The sequence below is a fragment of the Gobio gobio genome, assembly GCF_949357685.1.
Source record: "Gobio gobio genome assembly, chromosome: 10".
NCBI classification, from domain to species: Eukaryota; Metazoa; Chordata; class Actinopteri; order Cypriniformes; family Gobionidae; genus Gobio; species Gobio gobio.
In genome coordinates this window covers 43374894-43394772 of record NC_137116.1, presented here as the reverse complement: position 1 = coordinate 43394772, position 19879 = coordinate 43374894, and the positions used below count along the sequence as shown (strand labels likewise).

At 41.5% G+C, this 19879-nt stretch overlaps 1 protein-coding gene across 1 annotated transcript in view; it reads left to right on the top strand.

Moving 5' to 3' along the window:
* Positions 1-4172: 4172 nt before the first annotated feature.
* The window catches only part of ajap1 (adherens junctions associated protein 1), an 88102-nt gene continuing 72395 nt past the window's right edge, over positions 4173-19879 (top strand). The window contains exon 1 of the mRNA XM_079826907.1: positions 4173-5039. Within this exon, the coding sequence (XP_079683033.1) occupies positions 5011-5039 (29 nt within the window). The 5' untranslated portion in view covers positions 4173-5010. The remainder of the gene's footprint in view (positions 5040-19879) is intronic.

Sequence of the window (19879 nt, the reverse complement as noted above, 5' to 3'; positions counted from 1 at the left end):
ATACTTGAGACTTGACTCGGAAGTTAAAGACTCGGGACTTGACTTGACTTGAGACACGATGACTTGAATGACTTGAATGTTAATCACATCATGTTTTCAGTTTGAATATAAAATATATAAATTATTTTTAAAAATAAAGTTGCCCCAGCTGGAGCGCAGGCTGAGAATAGCGTTGTCATGACTGGATCACGACACTATCATCAGTCATGCCCTCTCGTACGCACACCACGCCCACTTAGATCAGATATCACATCAACATGTCAGCCGGAGGGGTACCGAGGGTCATCGCTTTCGGCTTCAACAATTATTAGAAAGATGGCAAAAGACGAACATGCAACATTAAAATCACAGACAGCCAGATGACAACCTCCAATTTCGTCCGTCATTTGAAGAGCCATTCTGCCCAGTAAGTGCTTGTCAATTTGTTAATGTTATCTGGTTAGTTGGTAGTTAGCAAATGTAATAATAGCTAAAGTAGCCACTAGCCCAGGGGTCACCAACATGGTGCCCGCTGGCACCAGGTCGCCCGCAAGGAGTTGACCGCGGGTCTGTTCTAAAAATAGCTCACTGTAGCAGATGCGTTCAGACGCTTCCGTGTTTATTTAAACGCAGGGCTCCAGAATGAAGCAGAGTATATACTAGTGTCTGTAAATATTAAACTACAAAATACTCCTGCATGTTCTGCGTCTGTGTGGATGACGGGCGCCGCGCGCGCGCACTCGCTCTTGTAGTCTCTGCTGTGTGTAGTCTCTGCCTATACGAACGCATAAACCGTCACTTCATGAGAATTTACTGTTTCATTTGAGAAAACTGGGTGCGTCTCATTCAGCTCCTGGTTCAGTAGTCAGGGCACTGATCAGGACACAAGTCAATGGGACTGAACTAGGGAGCTGATTGAGACGCGCACCCACTGTCATATCATGAACACAGACACTCAAAGGTATTCAATTCACGGCAACTCGTCAAAATAAAAGTTCGGTGTAACGTGAAGAAATTGACTACAGATTGTAGCCTACAGTAAATTTAGCTACGTCTCTATGTAATAACAATACATCTCTACTAATAATAATAATTATGAAATAAATAATACTAATTATATAATTATTAATGGTTGCTTGTTTTTCACTTGATCTTTCATTTATAAACAATGTTTACTTTTAAACAGCATACAGCCTTTACATGTTTATATATTATTTACTTATGATTATCATCATAAATAATAAACATTAATTTTTAAAAAATAGTTAAATAAAATAATTTGCTGTGGTACCAAAATTGGTACAGAGTACCGTCAAATTTGTATGGTATTGGTACCGACTACTGGAACTACTACTACACTCTTTCAGGTGTAAAACAGTTTGGATAGTTGTTAATATGAGAATTATGATGCATTATTTAAGAGTTTTAAGTATTATATAACATGAGTAGCTCTCGGTGACTTTCATTTTTAAAAAGTAGCTCTCAACTGAAAAAAAGTTGGAGACCCTTGCTGTTATTTGTTTTATGGACTTAATGTTGAAAATTTAAAACATTTTACATTTAAATTTAAAACACTGTTGGCAGAAGGGAAAAATAAATATTTTTATGAAGTTACAATTTAGTTTAATTCCATGATGTATGAACATGAGTATTTACAATGCAAATCCAAATTATTGTAATTTACTGACAGTTACTTATATCTTGTCTTTTCACTTTATTAAGATCAGATTCTGCAGGTAAAATTACAATAATAAGCTGACTTGACTTGGACTTGACTTGACCTACTACAGGACTTGACTTGACTTGACTTGACTTGCCCAAGAAAAAAATACTTGGGACTTACTTGAGACTTGAAGGTTCAGACTTGAGACTTACTTGAGACTTGCACATGTGTGACTTGGTCCCATCTCTGGTTCAGTTTGACCAGATGTTTTATACCATCACCACTGTCCTCGTCAGAACTCATTTCACATTCTGCATCTGGCTCATATTCGCGATCTCACACATATTCTCAAAACTCATTTTCAACATCTTGAAAATCAATATTTTGATCACTGACAGCTTCCTTCACCAGATCCGTCATCAAGTGACAGTGACCGTAATATTTGAATGTGCTCTGCAGTAAATCGCTGAGCCATTTCAAGTTTTGCAGATTATAATTATTATTGTTTTGTTTTCAGTCTGCAGTAAGTATGAGTGAAACGTCACTTCATCATTGTGTATCAGACATTTCATCATTATAGATTCATTTATTATTGTGCAGGAAAAAAAATACGTACAATCTTATACACACTTCGGGTCGTTACAATTTTGACAAAAAACTAGTGGAAAAACAGGCATTCAATTATAATTTTATTATTTTTTTCTTGTTATATTATTTAAAATGGATTGATTGAGGAATACTAAGAAGGTTGATGTCTAACTTTAAAAAATGAATGAGGAGGAGGGTAGTGAATGACGTCTCGGGTCGCTAAAGACCCGAGGTATGCATTTAAGGGTTAATAAGAATAATGGATGTAGTTTTATATTATTTATTTGAATGAATTAAAAGAGCCGTCTCATATAATTAGTAATAAGTAATTAAATACTTTTTGGAGAGAGTAATTTGTACAGTAATCTAATTACACTATTGAAGATGCAATTAGTAACTAGAAATTAATAACTTTTTTAGAGTAACTTACCCAACACTGCCCACCACCACCAGGATGGTCCCTGCCTATACCTCCCAGGGGATCGGCTGCGCCCCTGCCTTCATCTCCAGGCAGGAAATGCAGAGTCCGTTACCCTCGAGACGGGAGCTACGGACGGGGCCTACGCCAAAGACACTCTAAATATAATACTTGCTGGTCTGTTAATAAATTTGTTACTTCATTGTACTTCATCTGGCCTCCCGAGTCTTTCTGGTAGAAATGACTGTAGTTCTGCTATACCACACCACACACAGAATCGTTTCTGCACGAATTCAACACATGGTTAAATACATTGATTTTACAGATTATACAATAGATTATAGTTTTTGTCTCCCATTATATCAGGTTTAAGGTAGTGTAAAGGATCTCTTTACAGATGCTAAAAACGTAGTTTCTCCAAAAATGCAAGGTTGAAATGGCGATAAAATGCAGAGCTGCTGGAATCTGCTGAACATTTGCAGTTAAGGCTGGATTTGATATGCCGTACTGCTCTTTAATGCTGCTTATTTATCTCTTCATTTTCTATTTCCACAAACACCCGATTTATACTGGCACAATTTAAAACAGCTTTCCTAGATGATCACAGATGCTGTAAACCTTCTATGCCTCGCATTTAGAAAATACATCTTTTAAACTCTGCTTATCTGCTGTAGAAAGTGATATACATACGCCTGCTATTATGTTGATGTCTTTCCATTGTTTTTATAGTGCGCTAATGATATTTTCTTTCCCTTACCCCTAGACATAACCCTTGAGCCAACCTTTTTGTATTTTTAGATTTTTATTAAGGCATTATTTACTGTGTTTATTAAGCCGTTTTCTCGTGGGGACCATTAGCTGGTCACCGCAATATGTGTGATAACTATCCTTGTGGGGAATGTTTTGGTCCCCAAAATGAAGGCAAAACGTGACATTTCATAACACACACTAGCGTTTTTTCAGGAATATCAGGGTTGTTTTCACAAAGCCACTCTTTCAAACGCACCGGCTTAATGAGCTTTCCTGCTGTTGCCTGACAGTCTACAGAGTTTTTATTCATTTTCAGCCGGCTAAAGCCATTCCTGTGAAATAAACAGGAATCCAAGATTATTCAACGCCACCGCTGTCTCTTTCTTCTTCTTCTTATATGGTAAATTGGAGTGGAAGATCAATCATCTTAACAACAAAAAAGAGTTTCTGTGTTTCACAAAGAAGAAAAATGTGACATTAGACTCTAATGTAATTTGCAGGATAGGGCTCTGTTGCTTCAGTAAACCCACCAGACAGTGTATTAACCTTGGGATGAGAAACTGATCTCCCCCTTAGTGGAAAGTACTGTACACTGGTCGAGCTTTTCATAGCCCATATGCAGACTGATTTATCTCTGCGAGCAAAGATTAGGATAGAATTGGGTTCGGATGAACTCCTCTGAGGGAAACGGGGGGAAGGATGTCTAAAATATTACATATTTTACTTTAAATGACGTCACGGGTTTGTCAGCTAAAGCAGGACTGGCAGGTTGTTAGTCAGACGGAGGAGGAAAGGAGAGAGAGAGTATGTGAGAGAGAGAGAGAGGGTGGATAGCGCGCGCAGTGGTGATAACACTATCTGTCTATCTATCTACCAAATGACGAGCGTTGCTTTCACGCGCTCCACTCATCACGCGCGTCTGTGAAGTGGTGTTTCATTCCTCACGCTTGTTTTTCCCCCCACATCACCAGTTTATTTGGGCTCTTAAAAGATTGAGCGAACTATCGAAGAGCTTCTGCTGCCGATGTAGGACATGCTTTTGCGCCACGGAAATCTCGATGTTTTATCTTGCGTTTTTGCCTGCGCTCGGTCTCGTAATGACAATGTAGAGAAAGTGCTCGGTGACCGCGAGCGCAGCGCACGGGCGATGTTGACGCCGTCACCTTGCCGCCTGGTTCCCATCGCTTCTTGACTTTTTTTTTTCTTCCAGTGGAGTATAATCTAGATGAACTTGTGAATGTAAAAGAAGGCGGCTGTTGAGAAGCAACTGAACCGTCCAGCTGCCCACGCTGCCGCTGGGTCGCTCTGCACGTCTGTGCGCACTTCTGAGGAGAAAACAGCGAGCAACTAAAAAAGGGGACAAGACGCGTCCTTGTTTTGTTTTTTTGTGTGAATATTTCGCCCAGTCCTCGTTTGGTGGGCTCTGGAGAGACGTGGAGCTATTTCAAGCTTTCTGTTTCTCGGGATATATAACATTAGAATGCTAGCATCCATAACATTTGGAGTAAGGTGTCTAACTTAAGGTGACCATTACGCTCGAGCGTCGACGTTTGCTGGAACGCATAAATGGACGAATACCAGGAGGATTGACTCGGAATTGTTGTCTGGAAAAATGTGGCTGAAACGGTGTGTCACACGCAGGTAATAAATATCCCTTTTGAGATCTCTCAGCTAAGGGCTGAATGCATTAAACGCCCATTGCCAAAATCCTGTCATCTGTGAAGAGTTTTGTGGCAAGTTGATGCGCGTCCTTGCTGGTTCCACTTAACTTGTTTTTTAACGTGATGTCTTACTTAAACCTCACATTTTTGTGTTGTTAATATTCCCGAGGAAACGTTTTAAGTGAAGCTGTTTTTTGTGAAGAACTAGAGGGCTCGTAATTAACAAGATTGCGAATCGAGTTGAAGTTATTCACGCAGCTCTCGCTAGGGGCCGCCAAATAACCGCGATTCAATACCACAGACTTGTCGCGCGCAAATTAGGTCGAGTATCAGCTAAACACACCCTCACATGCCACAGTCTACCATGCCAGAACAACATTTTATGTGCGGTCAAGACATTTATGCCATTTTATGAATCACGTCTCTCACTCTTTGAGTGACATTTTGATAATAGGGTTTAAATGGTGTGCAATCTGCCTGTGGAAAGTCAGGTTGAGTCAGAATCAGAAGAGCTGTAATGACCAGGGATTTATTTATGGTTTACAGCAGCTCTTAGAACTTACTGTATGTGGCAAGAGTAGGATTAAATCAGACATGCATGCAACAAACCTTAATTATACATTCTGCATGGACAAAAAGTCAGCCAAATGTTAAGCAATACACCATGCTCATGAATTACAGCAACCCATGAGTAAGAGCCACAAAAAGGAAGCACTTTTCGTTGAAATGTTCATTAGCTACTCCAGTCGAAATAGTTTCCTAGCCCTTAGGAACCCCATTCCAAAGATGATGAACAACTAAAAGTTGGATTATTCAAAGTGGCAGAATTTGACAGCTGTCCTCGCCATTACATCTGTTTAGCAGCTGTTCCAGAGGCTTAATATGGAGAGCATGTTTAAGGTGGGAATGATAATGGAGCCATGTGAGCATCATTGTTCATTCTCTACCTGATGTAGGATTCTGCAACATATTGCATTCACTGGTTCTCCAGAAGGCGCACTCTTATACAGTGGCATACAATAAAGCGTATACACGTTTAGATGAGTTCTTACTTCGTAGAGCATATTGTCCAGACTGGTCATCCAACACAATACAACCTGATTAGTTGAGCTTACTCAAAAATGTGTGCAAAATCCTTGTTGTTTTATGTTCGGAGGTTTTAGTATGAGGACAATCTTAAGGATCTGGGACAAAGAGCTCATATCTAAGTTTGAGACATTGCTATTGGAGTGTTACACATGGAGAAAATTAGGTATGAAATTGAAGAATTCTGGTATGATTTTTTTTTTATCTGGGTGCAATACCCAACGCAATACTACACATTTAGCCTCCCCCCATTTTTATTAGTTTTACAATACACAGTGGCAATAAGGCGCATGCTTTGTTGCACACCAGCAAGGTCTGAGGTGGATCAGCTGCCAAGTTACGAGACAGCTGGGAATCTCCCTTTAGCAGTTATAAAATTTCTCACTATCCCGGGTAAGCTAAACAGCCTTGATAAAGATTATTAGCCGCATCTCTTAATTGCTTCATCAACTACTTTAATATCTTCACATCAAGGTTATGCATCCTCTCACGGCTCTGGCTGTCTCTTGAGAGCCTTGATTCTCCAGTGCACCTTGAAAGATTATGCTGATGTTCTCATATTAAGATGACCTAGCGAATGGGTCCTCATGTGCAACAGACTGGGCATGTATCTCAGAGTCCAGTTTACTGACCTGGAAGCTGTTAGGGGAGTAAACAGTGATATGGGAATGTGGGGAATATCAGCCTGTGTACTGACCTGAGCAGCAGCTGGTCCATTACGGGCTCTGTCACTGGAAAGAATTTGCTTGGTTTTTTTGTGTGTTTTTTTTTGCTTTGATTCAAGCCGGCTGGATACATTTTGACTTAATTTGATCATATTTTTTACATTTTCTTCTTCTCCCTGTCAGACGGTACAGCCGTCAATGTCTTAAATGGCAGCACACAACTATCCCATTACCATGTACACTGTAGCGTGTAATAGCATGAGACTTCTGTAATTTTTATCCCACTTTTTTTCTTCCCGGATGTAAGCTCACTCACTCGCTCGCTCTCTCACAGCAACGCATGCATGGTTAGTGCGAGGAGTGCTTCTGCTCTTCATTTGACACTCTTGATGGTCCGATATAATGGCAGGACGATTTGATTGCGCCCACCCCCGCTTAAACTGTTATGTAACAACGTCTTCAAGGGTTCAATAAGCCAGAAACAACTCTCCATACCACGGCTAATGGCGCAAATGTCAGTAAAGCCGAAGTTATCTTAATCAGGAGAGCTTTTAAAGGCCAGAAAAAATTGAGTCTGAACAAAAATTCTACGTTTACACTCAAGAGTCACGACTATTTAAAAGGCATGGATAAAATTGAGACACTGTGTTTATAAAGTAGAGCTTGACACATTCTGGTTATGTAACTTTTGCTATTTCACAAGGGAAATGCATTGGCATTAGCATATGCACATACGGAGAGTTTCTTCAAAGCCTTGATCGGAGTCGAGCTAAGTATTATATAGCATCCTGTCAGATTGAAGACCTAAGTTATAGCAGAGAGGTATTTAACATACAGACTCTTGAGATGCATGCACTTGTAAAAATAAAGGTTATTTATTGACGTCTATAATTCCATGAAGAAACTTTAACATCTATGGGTCCTTTCCATTGCACAAAAAGGTTCTTCGGGTTCTTAAATAGTTCTTTAAACGAAGAAAAATATGGTTCTTTCCAGCTGCGGCTCGTCGGTATGGGAATAATCCAAACATAGACCTCTATATACACTGAATTAATAATAAATGATGTGTTCAGCATTCTACAATAAATATTTTAAGTTGTAAAGGGAGCAGGATATATTCAAATGTAACGCATGGATTCGACAGGCATGTCCAGATACTAATGCTGCCTTCACGTGCTATCGGAAATGTTCTAATTCCATCAATTTGACTTGAGAGGGCGTTCATGTCCAATTTTTTACCCAGGAAACTAGTATTTACGATTATTCCGATAGCACGTGAAGGCAGCACAAGTGGGGCAGCCGGTGTCTTAGGCCTCCCTAGCTCTACAGCGCCCCACAAATTTCCAATGTAAATCTGTGGTGACAAATGGAACTGCAGCGCTCTCCCATAGAGAACCATTGGGGCAGATTTTTTTCGCGTTAGGTAATTACGCCTTATGTACACCTTGCTCCAGGCAGAGACGATATCAGTCCGCTTCAGATATGTGTCTGCATCAGGTCTATAGCTAGTTGGCATGTCTCTTCTTCCTATGTGGAGTAGCGTATTAAATGGGTCATGTAATGCGTTTTCTTGTTTTTCTTTTTTTGTGTTTGTTATGTAGCTGTTTGTGCATGTATAAGATCTGCAGATCAAAGTCTCAAAGCCAAAGATATATTCTTTGTAAATGTTAAGGCTCAGGCACACCTTCCTAAAACGCTTCATTCAAACACATGTCCCCACAAATCTACTTCAGTCTGTGGGGGCAGAGTTTCATAACACCGCCCAAATGTAAACGCAATAGGGGTTCAACGACTTCAGAATTTTTTAAAGTCGACATTTATGTGATGAAAGTCGAGTCTATGTCGACTAGTCGCTGATGACGTTATGAACAAATTAATGAACAAATAAGTCTGGACCTCAAGCTGAGACGCAAAGGTTTTTTTTTTTTTTTTGTGTGCACAGGACAGCTATGGCATATGACACAGCACTGCCCAAAAGGTTATTGCTCCTACATAACAGCTTTTGTTTATCACTTTTGTCTGTGGGTCGTTTGAATCAGATAGAGATAAGGTAGCCTAGTAAAGATTACATTTATATGAATGCATTAGTGAGAGACCGATTGCGTGTGAATTATTTCTGTCTGCCAGTGTCTCTCTACTAATAGTGAAACTGTGAGTTCTCTTTTCAGTTTCTAAGCTATTTTATTGATAAATCACAGAACAATGTTGACAATGCATTTCTGCGCTACTGAATGATTCTGTGTATAGTGCGCTTGATCTCCACGTCATGTGCGAGCTATGTGTGTGCCTTACAATGCAGCGCCGCATTAGTTTAGAACGGCGATTAACTTACGTGTACAATAAGCTGTTTAAAACGAGCATTCTCCCGATCAATTTTGAGCATCAAGGTGGCATAATCAAACATGTCTTGTGGAGAGCTCTCTGAGTATGCTTTTATTTGTCGATTTAACTGTTGGAAACGGAGTGTGCGTGCCCGGAAATGGCTTATCCTCTTGCGCCCTCTATAGGCCAGTCACTAGTTGACGTCAAGCTTAAAGCGCCATGGTAGAGCATTAAAGTCAACTAGTCGATTAGTCGACTAGTCTGTCAAACCCGAATATGCACAGAAAGAAGGCGTAACTTTTATTCTCGTTGTAGTATTGTTGCCATTTCGTGGAGACGCTGTTTTTCGTTGCGAAAGCTAAACTACGCAATAAATACTACAAGGCAATTCAAAGATGGCATTCTATGTGTTTGTTGTGTATACTAAAGTCTCTCATCCATCATTAGAGTGCCACCCCCAGGCTCTAAGAACATTAGAATTCTGCCAAAAGTGTGTCTGATATGTTCAGCCATTAGAATATAAAGCTTACAAAATGTTTATCATAAACTAGCGCTAAGACCCAGAATCTGCCCTACCTAAATGTATGGCCAGGCGCCACTATTGGTTCTTTCTGTTCATTGAAAGGTTTTCCAGGAAATCAAAAATGGTTCTTCTATGGAATCGCTGCAAAAGCCCCTTTTTTGGAACCTTTATTTCACAGTGTGCACAGTCAGTGTTAGTTGTCTAAGTTGAGTCACCATGGCAGCGGAGTGCCCTGTACCCTTCAGCACGGCCTGTCTAACAGGGCAGAGGGGGCACACCTGAACCGCACACACACACACACACACACACACACACACACACACACACACACACACACACACACACACACACACACACACACACACACACACACACACACACACACACACGTTTCATGTAGTGCCTTTGTTCAATCAATACCACCTCTATAAAGCCTCACATTTATCCGTCATGGCACAAGACCAGCAGTGCCTGCTAGCTCTCCAGGGCCACGTCCCTCTCCCTCTCCTTCTTTTTCCAAACACATCTTGAAAATGAACAGTAAACATTTTTATATGAGGTTAAAAGGACTCTGAGGATTTCTCCAAACATCCAGGACGTCTAGGTTCGGCCTGAAAGCAAGTCAACGGCGCTAACAAATAAAACTACACATTTAGTGTATGGTTTCTCATGTTTTATTGAGCCTGTGGGCCGTGTACATAGTTATGCTGGAGGATTTTAGTAATGGCTCTGTAAATGCCTCTGGCTGTTCAGGCTCTTTTATCTGCAAACTTTTAGTATACGGAAGATCCCTGCAGTACAAATGCAATGCAGATCTTTTCATCCATAATAACAGCTGATCCTCTCCTCCAAGCCATGTTCTGTATTAGACACAGATAGAGAGTTGGCTTGTGTGTGTGTGCCAGTGCATTTCTGTTGTTGTTTACTGTGTTAAAGAGCCACTTGACTGTACTTACTTGACCTACTATAACACACACACCATTACGAAACGGATTGCAAGCAAACGGTTCCTATTTACTTTCAAGGCAGTTTAAACCAGTTAACGTTGGCTCAACTTAACCTTGATGAGGAATAGAATGTCTTTACTGGATTATTTGTGCATACATGACTAAGTGGGGGCACCAACGTTCATTTTGACCGGAACATCTGTTTGACAATCCGTAAAATTACATCTGAAAAAATTTATTCTTAATCATTAAATAATAAAATGTGTGTAGATGCTGAACAGATTCTCATATCTTTCACAAATCAATGTAAAATGCCTAGATCATTTTTTTTTTTTTTTGCACAGTTCCACTTATTTTTCACATTTATTTGAGAGGCGATCTCCATTTCAACCAATTTAATCCGCTCAGTGGTTTCATTCTGCCAATCAGCCTAATTATTGGATTAAAATTTGGATCATTCCTCAGGTTGCAGTTTGGCGTTCACTGTAGTATTTGTTGGATCTGATCAGAGCATTGTCTTGGCATTTTGGATTTAATAGGAGTAAACAGAATGTAGAAATATGACATTTCACGATCCAGCCAAACAGTTGTCCTGGGGGAGATGTTTGTGGCATCAGTCCATTATTCATCCACTCAAGAGAAAAGAAACCCATTACATTTATTACGATCAAATTATGTCATCATTTTTCCACTAATCTGTTCTTGTGAATCTGCTAGAAGCAGAGGTGGCAGCTAATGGCTCACAGACTAATATTCATTCATTATCCATCACTGGCCCTTTTTTAAAAATAATATTTACACACTGAGTTTCAGTTTCATTTTTGACGGGTTGTAAATGTGAATTAGGGCTGGGCGGTACAGCTAGAAAAATGATATCTCAATATTTTTCAGGTTTTTGACCATATTTGATAAATGTATCTCAGTATTTATTTATTAGGTCTGAAAATGCTGGGTGATATATTTATATTTACACTAGGAAGAGTGATGTTTAATCCTCATATTAACTATATCCAGGACTTGACATGAACTTTTTTGCTCACCGGCCACTGTGGCTAGTGGTTTACCAAAATTACTAGCCACTCAGCATTTTCACTGGCCTCAATTTTGACATGGATACCATGGGGGATAACTGCCATATAGATATTTTTAATATTATCTCATAATTTGGCAGCATGTATATTAAGCTGCTGTCACTTTAAGACCTGACGCACATATCCATTATACTGTTACACATGCGTTTTATTTCTCAGCTAAGTTCACTTAAAACATAACTAACTGTGTTTAAGTGAATATTCATCAAGACAGAACTTGTGAATTTGAATTTGACTGTTTTAGCGCAATTAGCAGTGAAAAAGAACTTGTTACTACTGAGAGGCGGCTTTATGTGCGCACACTTTGGGTGTGAGCCATAGACTCATATCGTCATATGGACGTAGTGTCCGTGACGTCACCCATAGGATTCTGAAAAGCAGTTTTGAAGCGTTTAGTAGGGACGAGCTGGCCGTTGCTATGTTGGCAGCGCGTCATCGTGTGTCACTCCCGGATAACAGAAAATGGGCAAAGAGGCGGGACGTGGTCGGAGCTGTGGTGACGCAATGACTAACAGACAGCAGATAAATGGCTATCTCCCTGTTACTCAAAGTGGCCACACTCTTAATTATGCAGAACATTAATGCTTTATAAAATGTAAACGAATGAGTTATAAAAAAATTCACCCCCTCACAGTTGTCATGAAGGGCAAAATTAGCCGTATAGACCAAAACCACAATTTGTTCCAGGCTGTAAACATGTTTTTTTCTGCTGTTAAGTTGGGTATTTTAACATGGGGCTCAATGAGATTCTGTTCCCTTCTAGAGATTTTGTTCCCTTCTGACCAGTCGTTGAATTGCAGTTTAAGTAACTTGCGTATTGGCTTCAAGAGAAACTGTGGGAGGTTGCTGCTTGGTGTGAGCAAAACATTTGTGGGAATGAGTAAAATGAGCGCAATCCCACACCGAAATTCAAGCCTGGTAACATAATAGGCTTTTCATCCAGAGCGAATGAAACGAGCGAGTGAGGGGAGGCGGGTTTGTGTGTTAAGCGCAGTTGGTATCGTGTATCTATTCTGCGGAAAATGAGTATTGGAAGCATTTCAGGTATTTCAGTATCAATATGTATCGACACTACATTGCACTTAGTTTATTATTTCAAATGCCTTTTTAGAAGACTATTGAAAAATGAAAATACACAATTAAAAAACGTATAGGCTATTATCTATAAAATTCAACCCGCTAAAGTGTCTAGTAGTAATGTCCGTTACACCACTGCTGAAATCCACCCGCATTTGGCAGGTCGACGGGTGTTAACCCTGACTTGATCAATATTTAACTTCTTCAGAACATTTTTTTTTATTATTATTGATGATGCAAACGATAAAGAAATTTAACAATGAAAATGAGTTTGAAGAGATTCAGGGAAATAAAATAAACGTACCGTCTAACATTATTTTTGTTGCTAAAGTTTATCTTTACTCTTTTCTAAGCCAAGGTAGCAGTCTATAATTTTTTTCCTTCTACGTCAACCAGCCCTAGTTGTATAAGTAGTGAATAAGGGAAAACTCAGAACCTCAAGTTTCTTTCAGGTCTATGGTTTATGCCTGTGAGAATGACTTGTGCTCGAGTTCCCCATAACACCACATCAGAGCAAGCAGACAGGGGAACCTTAGCTTACATGCTAATTACAAGTCTCAGATAGTTTAGAAATGTAATTGGACAGTGTAATTGCTAACTATGCGTGACAGCAATATGGACACCAGGGACACATAAACTGCCACAGAGAGTTCTGGAAGCTAACTGGATGTTTTACATACACTGTGACTTATTGAGGTCAAACAGGGATGGGTTATTTAGCGTGACGAGGCATTAATTTGTGCTGAAATGCCATATATCATGTTAGTCCAAACATGAGCTTCTGTTGGTATAGGAACTAACAGAAGAGATATAAATTACAGCGTGCTGTGCACCAATGAATCCTATGAGTCCATATCAGCTGGTGCGCAAAGAGTTGTTTGCGTAGCCATCCACTCTAAAGACTTTGCACACAGAGGGTATGGATATACCAATAAAGCCATTCTTTCACATTCAATACAAAGCAAACAGAGGTAAATCTGGTAGGATCAATGCACTCCATTGCTTGAATTGTGTATGTGTATATATAGATTATCTGTAAAAAGCTTGGAATCATTAAGATTATGTAATGTATCTTATGCTCACCAAGGCTGCGTTATTTGATTTAAATACTGTAAAACAACTGTTTTCTATTTTAATATATTTTAAAATGTCATTTATTCATGTGATGGCTAAAGCTGAATTGTCAGCATCAGCTTCAGTGTCACATTCTCCTTCAGAAATCATAATTTGCTGATTTGTTTCTTAATTATTATCAGTTATTATTAGTGTTCAATTATTAATAATGGTTCTCATCAGTGATGAAAATCAATGTTTTGCAGCTTAATACAGTATGTTTGTGGAAACATTTTGTTCAGGATTCTTTGATGAATAGAAAGTTTAAATTAATAGAATAGAATCTTTTGTAACATAAATGTCTTAACTGTCACTTTTGATCAATTTAATGCATCCTTACTAAACGTCTTAATATTTTTGTGGAAACTGATACAGTATGTACGTACGTACATGCATACCGTTTAGTACGGATGCATTAAATTGATCAAAAGTGACAGTTAAGAATCATGCATGCATGCATGCATACATGTATGTATGTATGCATGCATGCATGCATGATTTATGTATGTATGTATGTATGTACCCCAAACTTTTGCATGGTACTGTATCATTGTTTCCACAAAAATATTAAGACATTATTTTCAACATTGATAATAATAATAAATGTTTCCTGAGCAGCAAATCAGCATATTAGAATGCTTTTATGAAGGATCATGTGACATTTAAGATTGGAGTATTGGCTGCTGAAAATGTAGTTTTTGGAATAAATTATTTATACTGTTAAAATGATTTTAAACACAATATTATAGTTTTTACTGTATTTTTATTAAATAATTGCATCCTTAATGAGCACAAGAGAATTCTTACTTGCTTTGGAATTTTTCCAACACCAGCATATTCAACATTTTACTTATGAACCTCAATCAATAAAAAAATCAAGGATTTATAGGATTTTCTTTTGTTCATTTGTTAACATTGTGAACAGTAGTACTTTTCCAATACACTGAAACTAAACACTAGGCTGAAACTCAATCAGAATTGGCAAATCAAAATGAATTCAGTGAACTTGTTGAAGTCTCTATGGAGATTTGATTGACATCTCATTGGATTGGACATGACCAGTAATGACAAAGTAGTATAACGTTTGGCAGATAGCTGCAGAGGAGTATGATGGAGAGAAAATAGATATGTCTGCCCCAGATGCTGTCCAAGGAGCGTGCCGAGTCAACTGATGGTCACTTTTGAGGTAAAAATATCCAGCTTTGGGGTCAGTAGGAGTTTGACTTGCTTTGATCCAGCGGTTCCATATCAGATCCGTTAAAAGGTCCTAAATGTTGTAATGAATCTCGCTTCTTTGAAACTTGATGCCTAGTTTTAGATTTAAGTCATGACCTTGAAACCTGACAGCATTTTTGACAAAATGCGGCTTCAGTGGCGGTTTCAGACCCCCACGGACCACTCCACACTTTTCCATAATTGCCTTCAATGGGGAACTTTCTGCTGACATATGATTCCATCAAACTGGCTGTATGCTTGGTTAACCAATAAATTTTCTACTGAAGACTTCAATATGAGGAAGATTTGAACTTCCTCACAAGTTTCCGCAAAACTAAATCTTTTCTCTCTAAGAAAAGACGACGGTGGTGTTCCTTGACAGAGCTCGGTGTTTTGTTCCTGATCAGTAGTTGGCTGTGAGTGGGTATAAGCTTGTCGCATTGACCACATTCCTGAGAGCTTGCCCGTTGAATGCTTTGGTATTTTTGAGGCATGCTTCTGCAGTATGCAAGTATGTAATATGACGTTGCATTGTGCATTGGGGTTCCTGTTGTTTTTGGAATGTAAGTTATGCAATACAGCATACTCAACATGAATCATTTATCTATCACAGGACTGATTCTGGTATGCTACACAAAAACTGCTTTAGTTTAGATGCACTAGCAGGAATTTAGTATGTTTAAACCCAACAGTAATTTTAACTATATTCATATTTGATACTAGGACTGCACAATATATCGAAATTATCGAAATATGCATATTGTGATATGTACATTTGCGATATCGCAAGGGCACGCAATATCTGAATGATTTTAATAGGCTACTTCAACATTGTGAAAAATGTATAGCAGAGAATAGATTGGGCACACGACTGTTACTTATGTGACTTGCTTTACATTAAAAAGAGTTATTAAACGCAATAACTTGCGAAAAACAACTCTTTGCAGTCTCGTGCTGTCTGCTGACACACACCGAAACGTGCGCACAAGCCGTTCTTTTTTTTTGTGTCGTGTTACACACTCGAACTGTCAAATACACAGTAATCATGTAAACATAGTCGGTTATGCTTTAAGTGAAATATATCAATTGGGGAAAGAAATAGATTTTACATACTTAAAGCAATATCGTATCGCATATCGAATATCGCATTATTTAACAAGGATATCGCATAACGCATTTTCTTCAATATCACACAGCCCAATATGATACCCTATTATACTGTACGCTAATTTACTTATTTTTACTGAAATAATTTAACAATAAATATTAGGGCTGGGTATTGACAAATTTCACGATTCGATTTCGATTCACAAGCTTTCGATTCAATTCCAATTATTTTAGATATGTATCAGGTACAGCACATAAAAATAATATATACATGGGAGTCAGTTGGTATTACATTACTATAATATTGATGGTTAAAATTAACTAATTTGTATAAAAACACTTAAATTACACTCAAGGAAGTTTTTTTTATAATAAAGTTTAGGGCTGTACGATTAATCGAAAAATAACTGAAACCGACATTCAGAACCTCTAACCGACGTATTTTTCCCATGTCGGTTATTTCGGTTTTCACGTGACTCCGCCCCGTCAGTCACATCAAGTGCAGTTTGCAGGTACATAGACAGATGCAGGAGCGGTTATCTGTGTTTATAGATGCCCAGAATCACTATAGTAACTGCATGTTCCCTTTCAGTCGGTCACGTTCGACGTACGTCGGAACTGACCGACGAATTGGGATCTGTTTCAGAGACCAATCTACTTCGAGTGTATTAAAAACGAGCCAATGGACATTGGCATGCGGTGCACACATTCCACGCACCGCCCCGCATTGCGGGTATAAATACGGAAGTGGAAGTACCGCATATTGCTTTCAACTTCGGAGCCGAGCTTTCATGCTTCCTGCGAAGAGTGTGTTCTACGAACGAGTTTCAAGACATTATGAGAGAAGATCAGCTTACCTGTTCCTGTGTCGGTGTGACGGTGCTGTACAGCGGTGGTCGCGACCAGAAGTGAAACTGTTGGTTCGCTGGGCGTTTCCCTCTGAGTGCTTACAGCGGGCTTGCACCTTTAAACCGCTGTAAGCCGCGGCTATTCCCCTGTGTGCCTCGGCACGTTCGGAGCGGTTTTCTCTTCTCTCTGTCACTAAAAGAGCAACACGGTTTGACCCTGCGTCTTTTTCAAGATGTCATTCAAACCGTGTGTTTCTGGATGCGGTTGTTTCCTGTCCTCATTTGACGGCCACGATCTCTCTCGCATATAAACATGTGAGATTGCTTTCGTGGGTGATCCATGCTCTCTCAGGAGAGCATGGTCACGTCGGCGCGTTGTTCGTCTCACCTTTCTCGTAAAGGCTGAGCGTTCAGCGCGCCGTGTGCCGTCTCGCGCCGGCTGATAGCGGGGGTTGTCACGGCAACCCAGCGCGTCACTCGGCGCTCTGATGCGCGGTCGAGACTATGAAACCTCAAACGGGGTTGAGTCCCTTCACTTATTCCCCGATCTAATTCCTTTTCTGGGGCTCCAGAAAAGGATTACTTTGGCTAATAAGCGCTGGTGACCTGAGGATTACAGTGGGGCTTCCCCGCCGAGTACATCTCTTCGGGCCCCCACTCCTCTATCGCATCACGAGCGTGCTGAGACTTTGTTTGTGGGTGGTTCATGTTCTCTCACGAGAACATGACCACGTCGGCGCGTTGTTCACCTTGCTCTTTCATAGGGGCCGGATTGTTCAGCGCGCCGTGTGCCGTCAAGTCTGACGGCCACGCTCATTGTCTCACATGCCTGCTGGTAGCTTACAGATGGGATTGCTGGTCCTTTAAAAAAAAAAAAAAAAAGGGGATCTAGCGTTTCATTTGGCGCTCTGGCGGAGGACAGATGTCAATTGCTGCATCGGAGAGAGGGCTGTTATGCGCTGGAAATGATAATGCTGAGTTTCCCACTATAATGGTGTGTGCTCATGCTGAATCAGATTCAGAGTTGTCAGCAATGCTTTCCGGGGTGGCTTCCCGGATGTGCATTGGAAAAATTTAACAGCATGGAACTATTTGGTGTCAAAATATGGAACACCAAAAGGGCCATAACCTGTATAAGTTTTTCCCTCTCTCACTGCCCTCTGTCCTGCATGCATGAGGGTAGTCCCGACCCAGGGGTTATGCAGGAACTGCGTGCGGTGATGGACCTCGCTCTCCGGAGTGACGAAAGTCACTGCACGCTCCCTGGGTCAGGCGATGTCCACACCAGTGGTCCAGGAAGCTGGGGCTAAACCTGACAGATATGCGTGAGCCCGACGAAGTTCGGTTCCTCATCGCCCCTGTCTGTCAGGCTGGCCTCTTCGGCGACGCCAACGAGAACTTCGCCCAGCAGTTCTTGGTGGCCCAGAAGCAGACGGAGGTGGCTAAAAAATAAAAAATAAAAAATAATAATAAATTAAAAAAAAAAAAAACCTGCCCCGACGACCAGCTGCTGCCTACACCCAGTCGTCGGCCGCAGCACCTCCATCTGCTTGTCGCCGAGGGCGCCACCCTGCGTCCGCCTCCATCCAGGCAGCAGGTGGCCGGGCGCAAGGGAGGTGCCCAACCCGTCCAGGGTCCCGCGAGCCTGCTAGCAAGCACAAGGGCAAGCAACCCTGAAACGGGCAGCCCAGCGAGAGAGGAATTGCTCGGGGAGACGGTGTCCGCACCCCTCCCTCCCCCGGAGGAGGACCGGGGGGAGAATATTTTTTTGGTTTCGGTCCTGCCGCTGGCTCCCCGGAGTCCAGCGGTACCCACATTCTCAGAGCAGTTCTTCCCTCCCTGAGCCCAGAGAGGGACAGGTTGGCAGTGTGCGACGCCCCCGGGCCTTGCCACTCCTTTCCTCCCCTCTCACCCCTCGCCAGGGGGCAGCAGATTGGGCACAAAGGACGCCCCCGGGCCTTCTCACCCACTCTCTGCCCCACCTGGAGTATTCAGGCAACACTCCGGGCCGCCTCCGGGCCTCCCGAGTCGGGTCTGAATACTCCACCTCGCTGCCTCACCCCGGGTACGTCTGTGGTGCCGTTGATCCCGCTAGTTCGGTCTCTGGGGGCCTGGCTAGGTCTCCCCAGGCCGTCTCGCTGGCTCATCCGTACCATCAGACTCGGCTATGCGATTCAATTCGCACGCCGGCCTCCCAAGTACAGGGGCATCCTCTTCACCTCCGTGCGGAGCAGCGATGCCCATGTCTTGCGGTCCGAGATCGATGTCCTGCTGGCGAAGGGCGCGGTCGAGCCGGTTCCTCCTGCCGATATGAGGTCGGGGTTCTACAGCCCCTACTTCATTGTACCCAAGAAAGGGGGTGGGTTAAGGCCAATCTTGGACCTGCGCATTCTGAATCGGGCCCTGCACAAGCTTCCGTTCAAAATGTTAACGCAGAAACGCATTTTCCAATGCATCCGTCCCCAAGATTGGTTCGCAGCGATCGACCTGAAGGACGCGTACTTTCATGTCTCTATCCTTCCTCGACACAGACCGTTCCTGCGCTTTGCGTTCGAGGGGAGGGCATATCAGTACAAAGTCTTGCCCTTCGGGCTGTCCCCGTCGCCTCGCGTCTTCACGAAGGTCGTCGAGGCAGCCATTGTTCCGCTCAGAGAACGCGGCGTTCGCTTACTCAACTATCTCGACGACTGGCTCATACTCGCCCAGTCTCGGGAGCAGTTGTGCGAACACAGGGACATGGTGCTCAGTCACCTCAGCCTGTTGGGACTTCGGGTCAACCGGGAGAAGAGCAAACTCTGCCCCGCGCAGAGGATCTCTTATCTCGGT